The sequence below is a fragment of the Emys orbicularis genome, chromosome 3 (genome assembly GCF_028017835.1).
Source record: "Emys orbicularis isolate rEmyOrb1 chromosome 3, rEmyOrb1.hap1, whole genome shotgun sequence".
Classification (NCBI taxonomy): Eukaryota; Metazoa; Chordata; order Testudines; family Emydidae; genus Emys; species Emys orbicularis.
The window spans coordinates 98,906,137-98,930,222 of NC_088685.1; the positions used below are offsets into that span (position 1 = coordinate 98,906,137).

Below are 24,086 nucleotides of genomic sequence, written 5' to 3' on the forward strand. Positions count from 1 at the left end.
GGCACCATCCTGTTTTGTCGTACAGTAGTTATTTTCTTAGTAGCTTTCAAAACCCAAAGTTCTAACAGTATTTTTGCTACTCTGAAAGATTTTTGTGTAGATTAAGTTTGATGTATGAATAGGGTTTTATGTGATGTATGTTAGCATAACATGAGTTCCTTGTAAACATTAGTAAACTTTCCTAACAATATCTCTGTGAAGTAGGGGAGTTTAATTGAACTATTCTTCCTCTCATTTGCATTATGGAACAACGTAACTGAAATAGAAGGCTTGACTAGAATAACTTCTGATACTTGAAAGAATCCCAACAGCCACTTTCCACAATAAGTAGAACATGTCTGGTGACAAGAGCTCTTAAATTGTTTTTATTTAAGGCAACTACTCAAATATGAATCCTATGAAGTGTTGTGAGATCTACTGTTGAAAAGCATTATATAAGAGCTAGGTAATATTATTCTCTTAAAATAAATAATGAAAAATCAGAACACTTTTGCCACATCTAATTTGCCTTAGATCAGTGGTTTTCAACCTTTTTTCATTTGCGGACCCCTTTGGGAATCTTAGACATAGTCTGCGGACCACAGGTTGAAAACCTCTGCCTTAGACTATGCCTTTTTTATTTTCTTGTAGGCAAGGCTAGCAGGAAGAACCAGAAGTGGAGAGGACCAGATGAGAATATCAGAGCTAACCTTCGGCAGTATGGTTTAGAGAAGTACTATCTTGATGCACTCGTTTCTGATGCATCAAAACCTATATGGAGGAAGGAAATGCTTTTTGATGCAATTATTACAGATCGTAAGTTGATTAATGTCCTAAATATATATGATTCATAATAGCCTAACTGTGGTATCCAAAAGATTGGAACCTGGCTCTTAATTTGTGTAAACTGGAGAAGTTTGCATCTACCTTCTTGACATAAGCGTGGCCTCCTGGAGACCACAAATCTGCTAATAGAGTGCTGGAATCTGTGATTTCCACATTAGAAATGATGAACATCACAGGCAGCATTGTAGAAATTGGGGCTGCATTTTGACCACTTCTACATTTAATCTGAGTATGTTAAATACCTAATGAAATATGGACCAGCGTATTAAAGCATTGTAACTATAACATTTTGTTTTTTGTTTCGTTAACTTATTTCCACTGAAAGAGTGTTATATTTCTGAATAGGAACCAATCTTATTGTCTCCTATACCTTTACTGAGTCATACTTCTTTCTACGTTAGGAGAGGTTTCTGTTCAATTTTTAAGTTGTACTGCATTGCTCTTGGGCCTGGATTCAAACACTATTGAAGTCCATGGAAAGGGTCTGACCGACTTTAATCATGCCTTCGGTTAAGGCCCTGAAGTGCTCATTGAAATGATTTCAAACAAACTCTAGTGCATCTTCTGCACACTTGACTACCAGCAATGGTAAAGATATGAAAGGTTCTCTGCTCTTTTGAGTCTCTTTATTAGACACTGTTTGTCATGAGCAGGAGACCTAAAAGGCAGTGCAGTCTACTAGACTAAACGTGGGATGGGGAGCCAGGAACTTCTGACCTCTACTATAGCTCTGCCCTGCCTTGCTGCGTTACCATGAGCAAATCAGTGAAGACTCTATTCTGTTGCCCTTGTTCCTGGGGAATGTTACTTTGCTCCAGGAGCAGTCCCATTGATTTCATTGGGACCGCTGGCCAAACAAGGTAACGCACATTGCGAGTAAGGGTGTTAGAATCAAGCCCTTAATCTGTGCTTCAGTTTCTACATCTGTAAAATGGAGATGATGCCATGGCGATAAGAGCATTAGGAAAGCTTACAGAAGTGTTGAAGATGAATTAATGTTTATACAGCATTCTTAAAGCTTTGCAGAGATGTGTAAAAATAAAGACTTGTGTAGTATTTTTAGGAAAATTATTTTGAAATGTAGACAATTACAACCATTTTGAAATATCTGTTACAGATTTTTCTAGGTGCATTAACAGGAGTTTGTTCTTTACACTTTTGTAGTGGGGTGGCTGCTTACTGAGCACCCCCTTGTGGCCAGGTGTCGCTTTGCAGGCACCCTGCCCCTGTTAGCCCCCCTCTTGTGCGTCCCTTAAGCCCCTCCTCCCCCCACAATTCTCTCTTTTCTGGCTAACAGCATCCCCACCTGGGGCTGGTTTAATAATAGAAAAGGTTCAAACAATCCTCAGTCCTTAATAACAAAATAGTTCAAACAAACAATCATCAGAGAGTCCCCAAAATAAACTTCATAATGCCGACACACAAATTCATATTCAGTCCTGGTTCTTCTGCCACACACAAAGCTTTGCTCTACCCAAGTCTGCGCTAACCAAATCTGCCAGTCCAGACCTTTCTGGTTGGAGCTCTGGCCCTGGCTTTCTTCTCTTGTCAGTGTTTCCCCTTGTCTTGAGGGAGAAGCTAGTGTATATACTACCCTCCTCCAGAGAGCTGCTCCCAATGGGCTGAAAGAGAAGGGAGCCCTGCCCCGCTCTGCACTACAGGGCTCCTGATCGTAAAGTATTCCAAGTATTTTACAAAGCAATAGGTAGTGGTATGAAACAGCTACACAGGTGAGCTTAACAGCCATAGCAAGAGCTCAGACATAACCTTGGACATTTACGACCTGTTTCCCTGAGATGGGGAGAGAAGGCTGTTGGCCAGGGCACTAGGGATAACCCATATCTTTCTGAAAAATGCAATTGGACTTTTAGGGTCTACTTGGGCATCCAACCAGGGATAAAAAGAAGAACCTCGGCTACATACATTGTCTTATACTTAGATGGTAGAGTAGCAGAGACCACCTTTTTGTTGTTTGTTCAGTGCCTAGCACACTGGGCTCCTGGTCTATGACTGGGGCTCCTAGACACTACCACAATACAATAACAATCTCTTTCTGAAGCTCCCTTTCCCAATGCTGCCCGGCAGCATCAGTGTGGCAGGGTCCCTTCCCAGGGCATACCCCTTCGAGGCACAGTGGGGCCCTGCAGGCATCTTGCCCTCACTTCCTTCAATGACATACTTGCAGGCAAGAGCACTGAAAGTAACACTCCACTTCCTGGGGTTCAATTTATTGGCCCAAACCCTTTCTGAGGTTTTCAGTTTCACTCTCATTCCAGGGCATCTGGTTCCTAGTCCCCCCCCCTCCAGTTACCTCTGAACCCCAACTAGGGAGCTCTGTCAGTCCCACATCAGCCCCTGGCCTCTCTGGAGAGCCAGGCCATTTCCTGGGCCTTTTCCAATTCAACTTCCTGGTATAGGGTCTTCTGGCCCCCTCTAACCTTAAAAGGGTCATTAAACCCCATTACAAGACGAAGCAAGGGAAGGGGATTAACAGCGTCATGTGTTGGAAACGTAAAGAAAATATTTTAGCCAACAAAATCATTAAAAAAAAAAAGAAAACCACTTCAGCACCATATTAAATAGTTTTTAAGTGGTTAGTGTGCTATTACACTTGACTGTTTAGTGTCTTACTGATAAGAGACCTTTTTGAAATAGCTTTAAAAAAGTGAGTCTTAGGATCAAGATAAACTTTTAATGGATACATCTTGAAGAAGTTAATCTTATAAACTCTTTGCAACTGCTACCACATGTACACTATTGTAGAATTTCATGACGTTATTTGTGTAAAGGGTGAACTCCTGAGCTCGACATTATGTACTTACTCTGTATAGCTCCATATGGAATACGAGAAGCTACTAGAAGAACTGGTTCACAAAAAGAAATACTTAAAGCAACGGAAAGAGGGTAGGTAAGCCTTTTATTCATTGTACATATCAATGTGTTAATGGAAGGCCAGCCACAGTTTTAGAAACTTACTTCATTGCTGTCCTTTAACCAAACAATTTTAAAAAGTACCACCGTCACTACATAGCTTGCAAAAGTGACTGTCAGTGCCCGTCTTCCTAAAATCCTCCTCCTCCTTGGCCATGCAAGTTTTCTAGCTTCTAAGTCCCAAACTCCATCTCTTACATTTACAAAATAGCTTCACGTCATCATCCCTGTCCTTGAACAGCTCTATTTAAGTAAGGGTGGCAATACCATAGCATGCACCCTTACTTCTGTGCTGCTGCCTGCAGAGCTGGGCCCACAGTCAGCAGTTGCCGCTAGCCAGCTGCACAGCGCTGAAGGCAGCAGCGCAGAAGTAAGGGTGACGTGGTATGATATTTCCCTTACTTCTGGGCTGCTGCTGGCAGGGGTGCTGCCTTCACAGCTGGGTGCCTGGCTAACAGCTGCTGCTCTCCGACTTCCCAGCTCTGAAGGCAGCACAGAAGTAAGGGTGGCAATACCGTGACCCCTTTAAAATAACCTTGCGACCCCTCCCCCCTGGAACTCCCTTTTAGGTCAGGATCCCCAATTTGAGAAACACTGATCTCCTCTGTGAAATCTGTATAGTATAGAGTAAAAGCACACACAAGACCAGATTTCACGCGTTTTTCATGGCCATGAATTTGGTAGGGCCCTACCCATGTATTTTAGTTTCCCTTGCGCCCCTACTCCCTCTTCCCCCCACCCCCCTTTGTGCTCACCTGCAACAGGCATTCTCTGTCCTGGCAGACAATCTCTCCATTGTTGGGATGACAGCCTGTTCTACTGCTTGGCCTTGATTTTCTGCTATTTTCAGATTTCATCTCAAAATGTCTCATCCTCCTTTGATTCTTACAATAATGCTTATGAAAGACACTGTACAAAATAGTTGTATTTCAAAAGTTATTTTAGTTGAGTAGTTTTCTTTGCAAATTCCATCCCTAATATTTAAAAAGCCACTGTGAAAGAGTTTGGATGCAGATTTCTCATTAATTTTAGTGGGACTTGGTCATCTAATACCCTTAACTGGCTTTGCAAATCTCAGCCTATGTTCAAAAAATAAAATAAACTAAAATTGTGGCTATTACCTGTTCAGTATTTTTTTTCAATATTGTTTAGCACAGAAAATCACATCTCCATTTCCTCGAACTATCATCTGAGTGATATCTTTTTTGACTTGTTAAACTCTGCGGCAGAGTACCTGGTGTTGGGAGGAAGATTGGTGTACTGGCTACCAGTTTACAAACCTGAGTACGTACTCTTCTAAATGCCTTGATATCTAGTCTGTAGTAGATAAAAATTATATTATAACCTAGCCATAATTTCTTCCAGGGTGGGATGTCTCTAGAACTTCCTACTGGGGTTTAAGAGGGATTCCTACGATTTTCATATATCAAAACTGGGTGAGTGAAGGAGAACAGTTTGGAACAATTTTTGAAAGGAGAGAGAACCATGTGCTGCCAGTTAGAAATCAAAACTTTTATTTTTTTGCAAAAATGCATGCTATTGATAAAAGAATGGTATGTGACTGGAAAACCAGAATACTGGAATCCAGGTAAACGTCAGAGCTAAATGCACACCCCTTTAAGAGCAGGCAATATTAGTTTGCCTTTTTATTGGGGCTTGACCCTTTTAAAGAGAGAAATTCTGGACAATTAAATTCTCCAGGCGAGTCCAGAGGTCAGATGACCAAGAGGAATCATGACTGCCAGGCTATATAAGAAGCTGCCTGTAGCTCAGAGACAGACTTGCAGGTAACTGAAAATGCTAGCTGTTCAGCTGCGTAGGTATGGGTTATGACTGTGGTGGACTGGGCAAGCTTGCCAGGGGTCAGGTGGTTCCCCGTGAAGAGAGTGAGCTGGGGTGGAGTCTGCCAGAGGGGCTTGGCTAATGAGGCCTGAGAGAGGCCCAGGAGAAGACCAGCTTCCCTTGTCCCTCCACTGCACTATCAGGAGAGGGCGAGCTGACACACCTGCCATGAGAGGAAAAGGACTGTTGTTTCTCAAAGCCTGGAGAAGGCAGAGAAGAGCAGAGAACCCTCTGTCAATAGGGCAAGGAATCATTTGGTCCTGGGGGAGGGTATATGACTTACCTGGGTATGGAAGGGCAGTCATGCATCAACATGGGTGAAAGCTGTAGCCTGTGCAGCAGGAAGGCACTGTGTACCCCCAGGAGAGCAAGCCTGCACTAACAGGGCAGAAGGACTATTAAGTCTGGGATGAGCTAGAGAAATTAGTTTGGTTTGGCCTTGGGTGATTCTTGGAAGGGGAAGTATTGACCAAGGGTTAAACTCCCAGTCTTTCCCAGGCAGATGGATGGGGTGGACAGCTGCTAAAGAGGGGGAAACTGAGCCACGGATGTGACTAGATGCAAGGAGAAATAAGGACTCCGTTACAGGCCATGGGACAGACCATAGGTGGGGAAAAAAGGAAGTATTTTCTTCACTTTCAGATGAGAACTGAGGGACAGAGGGTGACTTGCCCAGGGTAATACTGGAAGTATGTGGTAGAGCTGGGAATTGAACGTGAGTCTCTTAAGTCTCGGTCCAGTGTCTTAGACAGAGTTACACCTGAGCCTCTGGAGTTACAGCATGTCAGGGAAACCTCTTGTTATGTCAGTAAGATAACAGAAATTGCGTTCTGAATGCCAAGGCCCTATATCCTCCACAGCAAGCTGAAACTAAATTTTGTGGAAGAACCTTTGACTTCTGTGACATTCCGTTGCAGCAGACTGGAAATTTTGCAGAGCTTATTTAAATTTTAAAAATTGAGTCTTTTATTGAATTCAACATGAACAAAAATGCTGCCAGTATAATAGGCCATGTTAAGTGGAATTCATTTTATGCCCTTCCACACTCTGTTTTCAGTTTTTTGTGAGGGCAATATAAAATTGTGTCATGGAAATTTAGTTTGGGAGGGAGGTGGAAGCTGGATGTGTTTGGCAGCTGGGTAGGTGATATTTGAGGCTTTTGGAACCCCAGAAGGATATGGGAAGCAGTTTGGGATTGTGGGCTAAGCACATTAGTTGGATGTTTGTGATAAAATGATGAGCAATGACATGGCTAATTGGAAATATAGACATTTAAACTGTCATCCTTAGGTTGACTGAAATGGATCATATGTCTCTCAGAGGTATTGTTTCAGGCTGTCTGCAAACTCAAGGAACAATATTGTATTGTTATACATTAGCTCACATTTTTAAAGTTTTCTTTGCAATTAGGAGTGGAAAAGTGGGGGGGGTGTGTGTTGTTTTTAATATGAGAGCTTAGATTTTTTAAGTGCCAATCTGTGGCAAAGGGTGTGTTTTTCAGCCATGGAATACATGGGATCCTGTCTGTTGCTCACAGGTGTCAAATATGTAATCTAACATGTCAGCCTATAAGAGGTGTTCCTCACAGGTATATAGAAGGGGGTAGTATACAGCATGTTTACACATCTTAGGTCAGCACCAATACATCTTGTATCTAACCACAGCTTGTACATTGTCACAAGCGTCTTTCTTCACATGTGGTGGGACTGGAAACCACTAACAGTTGTCCAAGGTTAGACCACAGTGGTAAAACCCTGTGGCTTGTCAAGTTGTGACACCTCAACACTAACTCTGGGTATCAAGTGATTATTACCAATGAGATATCATTTTAACACTTGAAAAGACAAATAATCTAACATCAGACCCCTCTCTAGTTGCTTTGTGATGGTGGAATCACTACAAAAATATACTTCAAAGGTGAGCTTAGTGGATCTGTATCATATAGCTTGCATGTCACTCTTTTTGAATGATGGAATAAATATTTTTGTGTATACTTATTAAATGGTTCTTGCAGACAAAAAGGTGCCTTAACCAATGGAAGCTTTTAATTCATTATTCAGAATGTCTGTGGCTGCTTATCTCTGATGGCATTGTGTGTGCTTGTGAATTCCTAGATTGCCAAAATGTATGGCTTGTGCTAGTATGCTGTTTGCTTAGAATTATCAAGTATATTCTGTTTGTCACAGCATCGCGTTTTCCCTACTTTTTTTGAAGTTGTGCAACAGCAGTGCTGCCCCAAACAATGGAAGCTGTGTTTCTTACTGGTTAGAGCCAGTGTTCCCTTTAATTTTTCCCACCTTCATATTGGTGCACATAACAAAATTCATGTGGTGCGGGTGGGGCTGAGGGGTTTGGAGTGTGGGAGGGGGCTCAGGGCTGGGACAGAGGCTTGGGGTGCAGGGAGTGAGGGCTCTGGCTGGGGTTGTGGGCTCTGGGGTGGGGCCAGGGATGAGTGGTTTGGAGTGCAGGGGGGTGATCCGGGGCTACAGTGGGGAGAGAGGACTCCCCGCAGCGCTCTCTGCCCGCAGCAGCACCTGGACTGGGGGGGGGAGAGGAGCCTCTCCTCACCGTGGCAGCTCTGGGGCTGGGGCTACAGGTTAGGCGCCCCTCCCCTGGCCCCAGCAGGTCCGGGCTGGGGGAGGGCCACGTCGCTCTGGGGTTGGGCTGGGCTGCACCACCCCAGGGCCTGGCTGGGTCCGGGCTGCTCCGGGGTTGGGCCACGTCGCCCCAGGTGCAGCTGGGCCCGATCCGACTGTGGCTTGGTCTGGGCTGCAGGCTGAGTTGGGGCTGGGGGAGGGGTGCCTCTCTGGTGGCAGGTTAGGGGCCAGGCTAGGTGGGGGCTGGGGGGAGGGGCACCCCTCCCCTGGCCACAGGAGGTCCCTGGGTGGGTTCTCTGAGCGCCTGCATGGCACTAAATAGGTTGCTTCATGGCCTCACAGCTTACAGGGAACTTAGGTTAGAGCCGGTGGCTAGGAGTTAGGAATTCTGTGTTCTGTTGTAGCTGTGCCACTGACTTGCCTTGAGCAAATCAACCTCTCACTTCCTCAGTTTCCCCATGTGTAAAATAGTGCTGACTACCTACTGTTATGAATGTTTTGTTTGTAGTGCAGTGTGAAAATTTCAGATGAAATGCACTATGGAAATGTGAAACATTAATATATTAACACAGTGAGTTTTCAGTTTTAATCCTCTGTGCAGGTTCTTACTTTAACAAAACTTGCTAGCAAATTTGTGGGCCAAAGAGAGAGAAGCTAGTGACTAATCTGTTGAGCTGTCAGGTGTTCACTGACAATGTCTCCCTTCCTATTCATCTGTAACTGATGGTTACCATATGTCCTCTTCTTTTAAATTAAAAAGAAATCCATTTTACCCAATTTTTTGTTAAAGCAATTGCTACTATACTTCATTTGACAACGTTCTGGGATTTACCTAACGGAGTAATCATTACCTGTAGAAAGAACTGTCTGCATTAATGCTAAAAAGACAGGAAGGTGTTTTAGCAGAGTGATAACACCTCTCATTCTGAAAGATAACATTACACTCCAAAGTAGTTTATTGTTTCAATCTGACATTGAAATCATTGTTAGGCCTGAATTCTTTTAATTCCTTTGCTGTCGGGCTTTTACACAGTTATGAAGAGAAACTTCTAAAAGAAGTGGTGGCAGAGTGCCTATCTTTGTAAGTTGTTAAGAATTCTTTGGCCCTCTTCTGTCATGCATTTCCTGATTTTTACCTGTTGTAAGGGAGGCGTTACCAAATTTCAAGCTGTAGGTGCATTGGGAGAGGAGTTTGAGGTAGTGAATTTGGAGCCTCTGAAATGATGCACAGAACCAACTCATTTACTTGGTAGGACTTGTGATGCATCATCTTAATTTTATAAAAGCTCACGTCTGGTTTTTTTTTCCAGTAAGAAATTTCCAAATCTACCTCCTCACCTACACCTTCCTGCTTTTTCGGATGGTTGTTTGAAGCTGCAATCTATTGTAGGAGGTGTTTCGGATCTGTCTTTAGCTTTCTATTATCCAGATTTTGTGGACTGGTGTGTTCACAATCACAAAGTGCTCAACCCTGGTAACACTGTGGCTGAAACTCTGGTGGTGGTTGGTTTGATGTCTGTTTTGGGAAATAGAACTGCAGTTTGGTTGGGCAAGAAATTTAAAATGGGGAACATAAAGATTATAATAGAGCTTTTGAATGAAGACCTGGTAATACTTGTTGCACCCGAGGAATAGCTAAAAGAGTGTGGGGTACTTTCAGTTGTTATCTGGGTTTCAGATCACATTATGTGTAGCAAAGACCTCAGGAACTGGGTAACTAAAAGGAAGTGTGGGGAAAAACAGTAGTAGAGTTTGCTCTTCCAGCTGCAGTTTGAGTCGGTCTGTGACCCTTTTCTGTGCTTGTGGTCATAAATCATGGTAGCTAGATTAATTTGTTAATGATTAAAATGTTAGTTTTGTATCTTTGGGCCAGTGTTAGCCAAGAGTGTCCGTCCCTCTTCCTGCCAGTCTCATTATGTGAAATGTAGTAATATTTGCCTAGGCTACTAAACTCTCTCTTTCTTAAAAAAGCAAAACCCTCAAGACTGTTGTCACTTAAATTATAAACTATTCAGGGCAGGGCCCATCTCCGTTATATATCTGTACCATGCCTGGCACAATGGGGTTCTGATCCAGGACTGGAGCCCTTACGCACTACTTCAATACAAACAATGGTAGTGTGTCCTGTCAGGTATATGTGCATAAGTGAGTCTCTGATTTAACATTTGCGTTCTGCAAACTAAAAGTTGCATGAGACTTATTACCTCCTGTAATCAGATCTCCTAAGGATCAAAACAATGTTTTCCTCCTGTCACGCTGTCTGGAGTGACACTCAACTGTGAGTGCCTATCTCAGGGCAGACTGTCAGAAACCAAGGGCCAAACTGGTGGTATGTTCTATAATTAGATTTCACCAATCCAGTAACAAATGTGAACTCTGGATCACTATGTCAGTCTTACCATAGAGTCTTAGTCTCTCAGTCCATCTTGCCACCCAGACAAACTGAACTTTATGATAAAAGGTTATTAAAACCAAAAATCACACCACATCAAGTTTCTCCCAATCCCAAGAGCCCAGTCACTTACCCCTGATCAATTGGTACTCCAGGTCTTACACCAAAGATAACGCTGGCAGCCAATTCTATTGTAAACTAATTATAAGTTTATTAGCTAAGAAAAAGAAATGAGAGGTATTGAGAGGTTAAAGTAGGTAACATATATATTAACAAGTGAGTCAAAGTTTGTAAGTCTGAAATGATAGCAGAGGTGTAATAAACTGCCAGTTTACAAATGTCTCTCGGTCCCCTGAATAACTCTGGGGATCTGTCGTCTTGTTCAGTTATTCCACCCTGTTAGAATCCAAACAGTCCAGGAACACAGGACTGTTCCTTGAATCCATATTTATAGTTTCTTCTCCAGAAAACAATCTGAATAGTTTTCAGAGTAGCAGCCGTGTTAGTCTGTATCCGCAAAAATAACAGGAGTACTTGTGGCACCTTAGAGACTATTTACCCTTTGACAATGAGTAGGAAATGCAGACTGAGTCTGTGAATTCCCATTGTTGACCACAATGGCCCTCGCTTTGAAGTTATCACTCTTCTTCATTTACATTTCCAAGGCTCCAATTGCGTTTGATGAGTAATTTAATTATAGTGAGATATAGATATATAATGTAAATGCCTGCCATGACATTATGATAGAAATAGATAAGTGAAAAAATACAAGTAAGATTCCATTAGTTTTCATGAAATTTTAACACCTGAATACACTCTTACATTAACACACCTTTGATCTAGGGTTATTTAATTACGGGGGCATATAAATTAAATTAATGGAGATATCCCATCTCCTAGAACTGGAAGGGACCTTGAAAGGTCATCGAGTCCAGCCCCCTGCCTTCACTAGCAGGACCAAGTACTGATTTTGCCCCCGATCCCTAAGTGCCCGCCTCAAGGATTGAACTCACAACCCTGGGTTTAGGAGGCCAATGCTCAAACCACTGAGCTATCCCTGAAAACAATACAATTAACATCTCTTTATACTAACACACAAGCGAGTTGGCCTGAATACACTATAATACCTTTTAACACTTCTTTGACACACTTCTTTTAACAATTCATACACAAGTGAATTTGCCTGTGGCTTTGGCTTGAGCTGGTCTGTGAGCATCACACCTCCCGTGTGCTGTTTTTGACAAGCTCAAAACCTATCTCATAGGGGTTGTGTTTTCCAAAGTCACAATTTTTGTCACTCCCTGTGTTGCTATCCAGCCAGGCTAGGACCAACCAACTGGGCATTTGCCTTTGTGCCATCTGCTTCTGGTGTTCAGGCCTAGTCTGCCTCACCCACTCCTTGGCTTGCATGCTCTGCACCCTGCACTGCTTTGACCAGAGAGCTGCATGCAGCGCAGAAGGGGTGACCTTGTTGGTGGCTACTGCTGTCTCTTACACTGGCCTATGACTGTGCTTGCTTAAACCGCAGCCTTGCAGCAGCTGCCTCCCATGAGCAGACTAGCAACAGGGGAAGAGAGAAAGTGGCTTGTTCTCCACTCCTGAAGCAAGAGAGAGAAGAAACTTTCATTGTTTAAGGAACTAAGGGAGAGACTACTGCCAGCTCCCTTTCCCCTATCCTCAAGTGTTCTGAGTCTGGTTATTTTTCATGCCATCTGTCCTCCAGAAGGCGTGGAGTGTTGCTTTGGCTGTAATTTTTAATTTAAATTTTCTCTGGATTTATACAATAATAAAGGGCACCTGTCGAAGACTCGGCATTCTGCCACAAATCAAAAGAACAAAAATAAAACTAAGTAGCCACTTACCTGCCAGCAGGACACATCTCCCTTTCCCCACATACATCAAACCCAACATCCTCTGGAGCAGCCTGCACAAATAAATGTTCCTTTCAGCGTGCCTTGAAGTTCAACAGATCAGAGCTAGCTTGGACCAGGAGGAAACTTGTTTCAGAGCTCAGAGCCTCTCACGGATAACTCTATTGCCAGCCCCCTCCCTTTTATAAATCAAGGGGGCTTCTGGTCAAGCACGTTTGCTGATTGCAACTGTGGTAGTGTAGCAAGAAGAGAGAGGCAGTCTCATAAAAAGGTCCTGAGCGATTTAGGGTTTTATATAGGTCAAAACCATCCCCTTTTATCCATTAATTGACTGAAGCACAGTGTATTAGGGTGCTACTTCAGGTAGCAGATAAAAATTAAACAAGTTTAGGAGTTCTTGGGCATCATAGTAGTGCCCAATGCAGAAAACGGAAAATAAATGCAGCTCAGGAGGCAAGAGGTTTATTGCTGCTTTGAGCTTTGCTGAAGAGACACACGTTAGTACAAGAATTAAGGAGCCTGGAACTTCTGTCATTGATGTTCCATTTTCCACTTTCCTTTGAAATCTTGTAGCTGCTCGGTATGTCTATGTGTAAAACACCACAGTAGTTGCAGCCTCCCTGCTGTAGCACTTCATTGTACGCTGACAGGAAGGCTTCTCCCGTTGACATAGGTAATCTACCTTCCTGAGAAGCAGGAGCTAGGTCTACATCAAGAGTTAGGTTGGTATAGCTGTCTCTCGGGGGTGTGGATTTTTCACACTCCTGAGAGACATAGCTATACTAATGTAAATTCCTAGTATAGACCTAAGAAACTCTAGTTCTATTTTGGTTTGACTTATTTGTTTATGCAGGAGGTGGAACTCCCCTTATTTAAAAAATACTACAGTGTTCTGTATTAATGGCCCCCAGCTCTGTACCAGCATTATTGAAGGTTAGTGTCTATGGCTGTTGTAGCAGGCTTTCTAATACAGTTGAAAGAAGCAAGACTTGCAACATTGGTCACATTGTTCATAATTTTTCAGGTAGCAATGCAAAACCGTACACTTATATTCTGTCTTGAGTGGCCACATTACTGTAGTATCTGAGCAGTCTCTTAATGTAGTTATCCTTACAACAACCCTGTGAAGTAGGGGTTTGCTATTATCTTCATTTTACAGTTGAGGAAACTGAGGCACAGAGGCTAACTGACTTGCTCATGGTCACACAGAAAGTGTATAGATGCATAGAAAAAGTATTTTTTTTAAAAACAAACTTGGGAAGGTACCATCATAGGTGGCAGTAGGTGGTGGTGGTAGGAACTGCTTTTGCATTTTTTTTGTTTTCCCTAATATTTATTTACTTTTCGATACATGTTCAGAAATGCCTCCTTGTCATGGGTAAAATATGGAGCATCTCCCTCGTGCCTCAAATACTCCTTGCCCTTCAAGGGATGTGTGGGGGTTAGTTTTTTAAAGACTAACTCAGCAGCAGGGTGAAGATGCCTCATGTTCACGCTTTCCTTTATTATATATTTATAGGCTATTAATTGAGTCAGATGTCTCCTCCCCTTCCCCTCCGTGAATCTCTTTAAAACCTAATTCAGCTTTTAGCATTTTGAAAAATAAGAGGGGGAATGCAATTTCGGAGATGTAGATTCTTGGAAATTAGTCTTCTTCGTATGGCTGGTGTAGATGTAGTTTTTCTGCAAGATCGAAGTTATGTAAAATATTGTGGAAGCTTACTCTTTACCCACCAGTACAGAAGTTTTAACTGAATTAATTTTGGTACATTTTGTCAGCCAGGCAGTATTATTGTCCTCTGTCAAAGGGCTATCAGAACAGATTTTCTCCTTTAAAATGTCTTTCCCTGTCTGACAAAGGAAGTCCAATATGCTCCAGTCTGTTTATAAAACCAGTCTCTGAATCCAAAAGATTTCAATGGTTATTAAAGAGGTTGTGTTGTAATATAGATTGAAGTCCAAGTATAATAGTCTCCCATTGGGGTGTGACAGTAAATACACAACCACCCAAATCAGTTGATTATCATTGGATGCTTGTGAAATATTTTTAAAAAGCACAGTTCCTGATTGGGTGGTTGGAGGCATTTTCCCATGATACTTGACATGATGCAGGCATCTACATATAGAAATGTATGGCTGGAAGGGACCTCAAGAGCTCAATTACCCATTTGTAGAGAGCCCTATGGGAAATATTCTTCCTGTTTACAGCTAGTTCATCTGCACCATGTCTTTTATTTGTGTCCCAAAAAAATGGGATATATGCTTATGATTTCTGAAAACAAGTGAAAACGTTGTTTCTGGAAACTTAGTATGGCTATAAAATGTGTGGAAGCTTATAGTGTAAGCCAGTTTGAATAGATCTGTATAACTGTTGTGTTTCAAATGCACATGGTACAGTTCATAGGTTTACAGCTTTCTGACTGCTTATTTCTTCCAGATACACAGAAGAGATTATACCCCGGCACCCCTGCCTGAAACTTATTAGTAACTGTGAGCAGATGCTTTCCAGCCACACATCAAGGCGCTTGATAACCATGGAAAAGGTGAAAGAATTTGAGGTAAAATGTTCTTGGGTGTGGTGCGAAGTGGCGGCTGTCAAATATATGAAAGGTTTGCTCTACTGTTTGAACTGCAAAAGGGAATTTATTGTATTACCACCACCAGATTTGGTATTCAGTACTGGATTGTCAATTCTGCTGCTGCTAAGCCATTTTTATGACACGAATTAGAGGCTTTGAAAAATGCCACATCTTAAAGACAAAAAACAAGCCTGTTGTGTTGCTCACTTAGTCTGCAATGATTTAAGATAGTTTTTTGTTTTTAAAAAATTTTGATAACCAGTTTGCCCTGGATGAAAAATTTAATATGGGTGATGGCAGGATCTTTGAGGACAAGATATTTTTTCAGAGGTGCTGACTGCGTGCATTTCCTGTTGACTTCAGTGGGGATTGAGAGTGCTTATCTCTGAAAATTGGGTTCTAAGCCATTATATATACAGTACTAAAGTCTGACATTAGTTCAATGATGTGGGGGCCTCCTGACAGGGGTATTTAATCTCCAGTTCTCATGCAGGAAAGGTAATGTGTTTTCAGTTGCTCAAACTGTTAAAGATGACTAACAAAAAAATCAGTCTGGAAATACAACATTAGGAAAGAGGTACTTAGACATGGTAGGAAAGCAGAGGCAGGTTAATAAGTAGGACATTGTTCTTAGCTAAAATGTGTAGGAGGTGAGTAAGCGCTTCCAGTATTTTCTTAATTAGCTGTAAAAAGCTATTATTTTAAACAGTGGAGGTGGTTTGAAGCAAATTAGTGCTTCAGCATTATGGTATACATTCACAATCCAGCAAGCTTCCAGTCTGGATTTCATAATGCAAGTGATGACTTAAATTGTCAAATAGCACTTACGTAGTGTAACAAATTGTAAGTTGTTCAGAGCAGGTGCTGTTGACTTTGGCAGTAACAAACCATCATTTATAACTTAAAATTTGGACATGTATCTCTCCCCCCTTCCCCTATGCCAGTTTTATTTTTTATATATTGACAGGTTTGACATTAGTAGTATTCTCGGACTACATGTTCTAATTTAAACCACTTCTTCACCCTTCTGTAAATAGACTTCAGTCATTTAGCACTATTGTGTTTTGTACATCACTTACTCTTCAGTATGTATCTTGCCAGTTCAGTGATTGAAATGCTTAGTTTTGAGCACTTGATGTTAGCTGACAAATTTACTACTTAGTTAAAAATAGCAGGTGCCTCTGCCCAGAGATCCAGAGACCTTTTCTATAACTTAAGGGCAATGAAAGGCAATGTCCTGTTTCTAGTGAAAAAGCATGTCTAAGTAATAAGTAAAGCTGTGTATTGTTTAACTCCTTCCCTCAGCAAATGCATATCTGCTGTTGAGTTTTTTGATATAGGGTATGTTTGGCATCACATTGTTTAGTTCCTTTTACGGGGATCTCTTAATTGACATTCTTCCTACTGTTTCATATCAAACAAATGTTCTGTAGGGACATTTTGTTGTCCAGTAAAAGCGAAGAAGTGACACGAAAATAAGTTGTTTGGGAGAATTGGAGGTCTGCCCATTTATCTTGCTGTTGTGTGAGTGAGGGTTTTTTCATACTCCAGCATCTAGTGTACTTTTCCAGGCATTGTTCAGTATAATTTCATTTAATTAGGAACTAATTTTCTAGTGTGTGTGATAGTTCAACCACAGTGCACAGTGTCCGTGAATGATGATACATTTTTATAAAGATAGTGATTTTTATGCTTAAGGCTACGTTTTAGTCACTGGTATTTTTAGTAAAAATCATTGGCAGGTCACGGGCAGTAAACAAAAATTCATGGCCCATGACCTGTCCCTGACTTTTACTAAAAATACTCATGACTAAAACTTGGGGGTGGGCTGCCCGGGGCCCCCACGGGTGCTGGGGGCGGGCAGGCGGTTGTGGGCAGGCGGGACCCCCACTGGGGGTGGGAGGGTTGGCAGGGCCTGCAGGCTCCTACCTGCCTCCGCGCCTCCCCCCACCCAGCAGCAGATTTGGGGGCGGGGGAGGGCAGGGGGTTGGGGCACAGGACGGGGTGAGGCTGGCTCAGGGCAGCACTTATCTGGGGGGGCTCCCTGGAAGCGGTGACATCCCCCTCATTCAGCTCCGTCCTAGGCGTAGGTGTGGCCAGGCAGCTCTGCGCGCTGCCTCCGCCTCCAGGCCCGGCCCCTGCAGCTCCCATTGGCCACAGTTCCAGCTGAGCGAGGGGGATGTCACTGCTTTCAGGGAGCCCCCAGGTAAGTGCTGCCAAGAGCCCGCCTCACCCAAACTCTGCTGGGAGGACAGGGGACGGGGTGTGGTGGCCCGGGACTGCTCCAGCAGTGGCTGGTGCACCTGGCGCAGGGGCTGCCTGAGCTGTCCCTGAGCCAAGCACACCGGCCACTGCAGAAGTCATGGAAGTCACGGAAATTCACGGAATCCGTGAGCTCCGTGACAAACACGCAGCCTTAATTATACTGCATAATCATCATGCAATATTGCCAGGAGTTACCAGTACTAGCAGTAATGAATACATTGTATATATTTTTGTACAGTATAAACACTCTAAAACCCTGACTCCACTAAAGAAATTGATCTGTTGTTGAAAACACTCATCTGCAATGGGTCCCATTGAACGGGTGTTGAAAATTGGTCGTGTTTATAATTTCAAGAAATTAGTGATCTAAGAGACCAAAGTAGACATGAATCCTATCCAAAAATATTAATTGACGTACATAATTTTATCATAAGCATAAAGAACATCCCAGTAATAAACAACTTGAATTGTTTTTATCTCATTAAGTTCAATAGGAATTCCTCTTATAGCTGATAAAGATTTTATTTTTTGTAAATGTGCAGTAATGTACACACTTACGCAGAGCAAACTGGACAAAGTCTATACAAAAAATGTGCTCAAGTATGGCACACAATGGGTGGGAAATCTTAAAAGAAACATTTTGAGGCTTACTTTGGCCAAGGTGTCTTATTAATTACTTCACTCCTTCCCCATAATAAATGGGTATGGCCATATTGGAGGTAGGTTAAAAATAGCTAGTTAATACGTTATGAATCTGTATGAAATAAAAACCAAGAAGGTGGAAGAACAAGAAGGAAAGGAAGTGGGGGAGAAGGAAAGTTTGAGGGATATGAAGTGAGTATTTGCTATCCTTGATAAGGACCTAAAACCATTATTATAAAGGGGGCCTTTTACAGCATGAAAGTGTCTTGTAGTTTCTCCCAGGGTTGGGGAGGGATTTGGTTGGATGTGGATACCTCCCATGTCTCAGTGATATTCTTTGTTCAGGGCCAGTGCTATTAGAGCAAGCTTTTTCCACATAGGGGATATGAGCCTGTCCTCATCAAGGCTGATGAGGAGGCAGAGTTTAGAATTTGGCATGCATGTGGAAGCACCATAGTATGTCCGACGGTGAGGCATATGAATGGCTGCTTCTTCAGCAGATGCAGAATCTGTGAAGCTTGTGGTGTATAATCTGGTTGGTGTCCAGTAAAATTGGTTCAGTCTTTTGTTTTAGGTTAGCTGTAGGTTGAGCCAAGTTGAAGTGTACTGTACTTGATGTTGCACCAGGTTAGTTTCCAAGTTTCATAAGCAATCTGTTTAGGTGACGCGGGGAAGGAGGAAACAAACAGTTTTATGTTGCATACTTCGTATTTTTCTAATTCCAAAGTAGAATCAGATGGAAACTGTGTAACTACAAATGTATATGGGACAAAACAATTTCCAGCAGTATTACAGGAAGTATTCTTGAGGCTCCATATCTATTCTTTAAAGATTGACTGACTTGTTTTTAAATTCATCTTGTAGTTAGGTTTTTTGGGGGGGGGGGCAATCTCTTGTCTGTTCCACTTTTTTAATAAAACTGTCTAGCTTCTAGTTTTGTGGGGCTTGTTGAGTCACCCTGTAAAATATTTTGATGACTATATACTCTCTTCCACTTTCTGTTTCACTACTATTCTGTGTCTGGTGTCTTTCCAGAATAATTCATATCTATTTTGCTGGTGATTGTTCTTGTTCTGAAACTTTTAATCTGTACTCCTGACAAAATACTGATATCTGTAGAGTTCTAGAGGAGAGGGGTTGTTGACCACTCTTGAGCAATGTGCCTATGAATTGCATGTCAAGATAGGAACAAGAACTAGACTGAAAGTGCATTCTGAACAAATGACTGCCCATGAAAAGACCTGGGAGCAAAGTGTTAACAGATTTGCAAAGCTGAAGGTTTCCAGCACCTCCTTGTCACATGGTCATTCTAGGCATCTTTATTGGTGTTGAGTTTTTTCTACTGTATTTAGCAGCATCAGTTGCTAGACTTGACCCTGTTGTCCTGTTTGAACTACTTGGTGATGTTTATAGCTGTCTAAAATTTGTACAAGGGTTTCTCTAGCTACTGTCCAGTTCCAGATGTAGAACACTGGGAAGCTGTGATAAGGGTAGGAGGATTTTTTAAAACAAAAAACAGACATGAGTAATTACCCTGAGGCTGAACTGAGGCCCACTAGATTCAGCATAAGCTTGTACATTACATTGGATATCTGCACAGATGTTAAACTAAACACTGCTCTATTTGTAAACTTCAGTTCTTTTCCCTCCTCCCCTACCTGCTTTATTATGCTAGAAATATATTGCACCATTTTTAGATTATTCTATATAAGCAAAACTAATGTGAAGTTGCATGATCAAATAAGTTGTAAGCACTTAAGTGGCTTTCACTTTGACATCAGCCTTTCTGGCTTTCATTTATTGTAGGATGCATCATAAGCCATATGTGGGTAAACGTTTATGTAAAACAGCAGTTTAGTTGAAAATTGGTGCCATTGAGTAGAATATAAATATATCATGGTCCATACCAACGATGTGAAAGAAATCCTTATCAGAGAATGACAGTAGGTTAAAGGATGGTGGAAACCTGACTCTTACAAACAAAGGAGGAAATCACTTGCTTTCCTGAGCTGATACCATAATAGTGATGGATTTAGTCAAGTTAGTGTCTACAGTTCATTGTTGGCCACTCTTGGTGCCTGACCCAAAGCAATGGCTTCTAGAGAAACTTCACCTGCTTGTGCAGAGTAACCAGTTAAATGTTTTACCTCTAATACCAACTTTGGGCAATGGTTACAAAGGAAATAAAATGAAAAAACTTTTCCTATTCTTTCCCCTCCTCTTCAGTTTCAGGTCTGGGGAACAAAACAGAAAAAGAGGGGTGGAAGATGTCATTGCACTGGAGTAGGTAATGTTAGGGAGAGGAATGGCTTTAAGGTGATAGTTCAAATGATAAAGTTCAACTTTTGTCCCTGACCTGTTGCTTTGCTTAAAAAGCGGGAGCTAGGGGAAGAAAAGGCACAATATTTGGAAATTGCACCTGACAATTCAATGGTACAAGAGGATTTGACACCAACACTTTAATTGTGTGAAATCTGCTGTGCTGCAGATTTCATTAACTAGTGTGGCCCATGCACCTACTGTAGGGTGTATATGAAGAGTCTCAGAGATTTGGCAGAGATACTGTTGCAGGATTAGTGCTTGTATAGACCTGCTGACTTCAGCCATTATTCAGAAGCATATTTTAGTTAACCATTATATTCTGTTCATTGTAATTACCTAATATCCAGCAAAAATAGTAGAGAATAAATTATTTCCAAAAGATCTTGCATGTATTTGTCATTTTATATGGCTAAAGTCAGAATATCACTATTGTTCAGAGTCTACCTATTTAGCTTGTCATTAGGTAACAGGTTGTCATGCTGCCTAGCATGGGACAGAGCTATGAGTACCGATTTCAGGTCAGACTGCCAGAAAACAGGGCATGCACCCCAAACTGGTGGTTTATTCTATCCTAAGACTTCACCAAGCCAGTAACAAATGTGTGCTTCCAAATTACTATACTAGTTATTATGAAGCCACAGACTGTCCCATCAGGCCCTCTAGCCTCTCATGCACCATCCAGACAAACCAGACTTTTGTGATAAATGATTATTAAAACCAGAAATCACATCTATTGGGTTCTTCCAGTTCTAGTGAACCAGACACTCACCCCAGGTCAATATGTACTTCAGGATCTCACCAAATACCACATTTAGGGTTGCCAGGCGTTTGGTTTTCTGGTTTTCTGTTAAAAGTCCAGTTGGCTGCAGCGGGATAGGCAGGCTCTGTGCCTGGCTCCGTGTGGCTCCTGGGAAGTGGCCTGCATGTCTCTCAGACTCCTAGGCAGAGGGGTGACATGGGGGGCTCTGCGCACTGCCCTCACCTGCAGGCATCACCCTGAGTGCTGGCCCCGCAGCTCTCATTGGCCGAGAACCCACACACTGTAAAACTCTCAATCCCAGCCCAGAGCCCCCTCCTACACTCCAAACCCTTCATCCCTTATCCCTATCCTTTAACCTTTATCAATATATTAGAAGCAAGAGGAAGAGCAAAGACAGGGTAGGCCCACTGCTCATTGAAGAGGGAGAAACAGTAACAGGAAACTTGGAAATGGCAGAGATGCTTAATGACTTCTTTGTTTCGGTCTTCACCGAGAAGTCTGAAGGAATGCCTAACATAGTGAATGCTAATGGGAAGGGGGTAGGTTTAGCAGATAAAATAAAAAAAGAACAAGTTAAAAATCACTTAGAAAAGTTAGATGCCTGCAAGTCACCAGGGCCTGATGAAATGCATCCTAGAATACTCAAGGAGCTAATAGAGGAGGTATCTGAGCCTCTAGCTATTATCTTTGGAAAATCATGGGAGACGGGAGAGATTCCAGAAGACTGGAAAAGGGCAAATATAGTGCCCATCTATAAAAAGGGAAATAAAAACAACCCAGGAAACTACAGACCAGTTAGTTTAACTTCTGTGCCAGGGAAGATAATGGAGCAAGTAATTAAGGAAATCATCTGCAAACACTTGGAAGGTGGTAAGGTGATAGGGAATAACCAGCATGGATTTGTAAAGAACAAATCGTGTCAAACCAATCTGATAGCTTTCTTTGATAGGATAACGAGTCTTGTGGATAAGGGAGAAGCTGTGGATGTGGTATACCTAGACTTTAGTAAGGCATTTGATACGGTCTCGCATGATATTCTTATCGATAAACTAGGCAAATACAGTTTAGATGGGGCTACTATAAGGTGGGTGCATAACTGGCTGGATAACCGTACTCAGAGAGTTGTTATTAATGGTTCCCAATCCTGCTGGAAAGGCATAACAAGTGGGGTTCCGCAGGGGTCTGTTTTGGGACCGGCTCTGTTCAATATCTTCATTAACTACTTAGATATTGGCATAGACAGTACGCTTATTAAGTTTGCGGATGATACCAAGCTGGGAGGGATTGCAACTGCTTTGGAGGACAGGGTCATAATTCAAAATGATCTGGACAAATTGGAGAAATGGTCTGAGGTAAACAGGATGAAGTTTAACAAAGACAAATGCAAAGTGCTCCACTTAGGAAGGAAAAATCAGTTTCACACATACAGAATGGGAAGAGACTGTCTAGGAAGGAGTACAGCAGAAAGGGATCTAGGGGTTATAGTGGACCACAAGCTAAATATGAGTCAACAGTGTGATGCTGTTGCAAAAAAAGCAAACGTGATTCTGGGATGTATTAACAGGTGTGTTGTGAGAAAGACACGAGAAGTCATTCTTCCGCTCTACTCTGCACTGGTTAGGCCTCAGCTGGAGTATTGTGTCCAGTTCTGGGCACCGCATTTCAAGAAAGATGTGGAGAAATTGGAGAGGGTCCAGAGAAGAGCAACAAGAATGATTAAAGGTCTTGAGAACATGACCTATGAAGGAAGGCTGAAAGAATTGGGTTTGTTTAGTTTGGAAAAGAGAAGACCGAGAGGGGACATGATAGCAGTTTTCGGGTATCTAAAAGGGTGTCATAAGGAGGAGGGAGAAAACTTGTTCACCTTAGCCTCTAAGGATAGAACAAGAAGCAATGGGCTTAAACTGCAGCAAGGGAGGTTTAGGTTGAACATTAGGAAAAAGTTCCTAACTGTCAGGGTGGTTAAACACTGGAATAAATTGCCTAGGGAGGTTGTGGAATCTCCATCTCTGGAGATATTTAAGAGTAGGTTAGATAAATGTCTATCAGGGATGGTCTAGACAGTATTTGGTCCTGCCATGCGGGCAGGGGACTGAACTGGATGACCTCTTGAGGTCCCTTCCAGTCCTAGAATCTATGAATCCCCAGCCCCACCCCCGAGCCCACACCCCCAGCTGGAGCCCTCACCCCTTGCTGTACCCCAACCCCCTGCCCCAGCCTGAAGCCCCCTCCCACACTCCGAATCCCTTGGCACCAACCCAGAGCCTCCTCCTGCACCCCAAACCCCTCTTCCCCGGCACTACCCCAAAGCCCACCCCCCCAGCCGAGAGCCTGTACTCCCTTCTATACCCTAACCCCCTGCCCCAGCCTGGTGAAAATGAGCAAGTGAGCGAGTGATGGAGGGAGCGGGGATGCAGTGAGTGGAGGGCAGAGCCTCAGAGAAGGGGCGGAGCCTCGGAGAAGGGGCAGGGCGGGGCAAGAGTGTTCAGTTTTCTGCAGTTAGAAAGTTGGCTGCAGCATTGGTTGCCAATCTTTAGTAAACTAAGTAAAGATTTATTAATAAAAAAAGAGAAGAGAGTTACTAAAAGGTTAAAATGAATCCTATGCATTACAGTTGATGTCAGAGTTTGTAGATCAGGATAATAGCAGTGATGTTAAATCTGTTAGCTTGCAATAAGTCTCTCTGGATCTTCCAAAAGATTGGGGGTATTTGGTCCTTTGTTCAAAGCTTCCCTTTGTTAGAAATCATAGTCCAGAGATGTGGAGCAGGAAAGAGGCCAGGAGTTGTCACAGTCTCCAGTTTATACCCCCATGTGCATGGAAAGTTCCTATCTCAAACATGGAGTCGGGGTCACATGCTCTACAAGTCCTGTTGAGTCACTGGGCCTCCATTGTTCATACTATCTTTGAGCCATCCTCAGGAGGGGCCCACTGGAAGAGCTGATTCTCCTTAATGGCCCATCAACACATGGCTGGCTCGTCTTGATGTAAATCTGTCTTCTGGGTGTTACCAAGGGACACAACATGTTTGAGATACAAACACATAGCAAAGATTCTTAA

The 24,086-nt window shown here is 42.6% G+C and overlaps 1 protein-coding gene across 6 annotated transcripts in view; it reads left to right on the forward strand.

The window, feature by feature from the left end:
* Positions 1–24,086, forward strand: part of TRMT11 (tRNA methyltransferase 11 homolog) — a 47,431-nt gene that overhangs the window by 20,106 nt on the left and 3,239 nt on the right. For 3 of the 6 annotated variants that reach the window (XM_065400953.1, XM_065400958.1, XM_065400959.1), the window contains 4 exons: positions 631–795; positions 3,657–3,729; positions 4,909–5,040; positions 14,896–15,016. In XM_065400953.1, coding sequence (XP_065257025.1) covers positions 631–795; positions 3,657–3,729; positions 4,909–5,040; positions 14,896–15,016 — 491 coding nt within the window. Of the gene's footprint in view, positions 1–630; positions 796–3,656; positions 3,730–4,908; positions 5,041–14,895; positions 15,017–24,086 lie in introns of those variants that run through there. The other 3 variants (XM_065400955.1, XM_065400956.1, XM_065400957.1) reach the window with 3 other exon arrangements.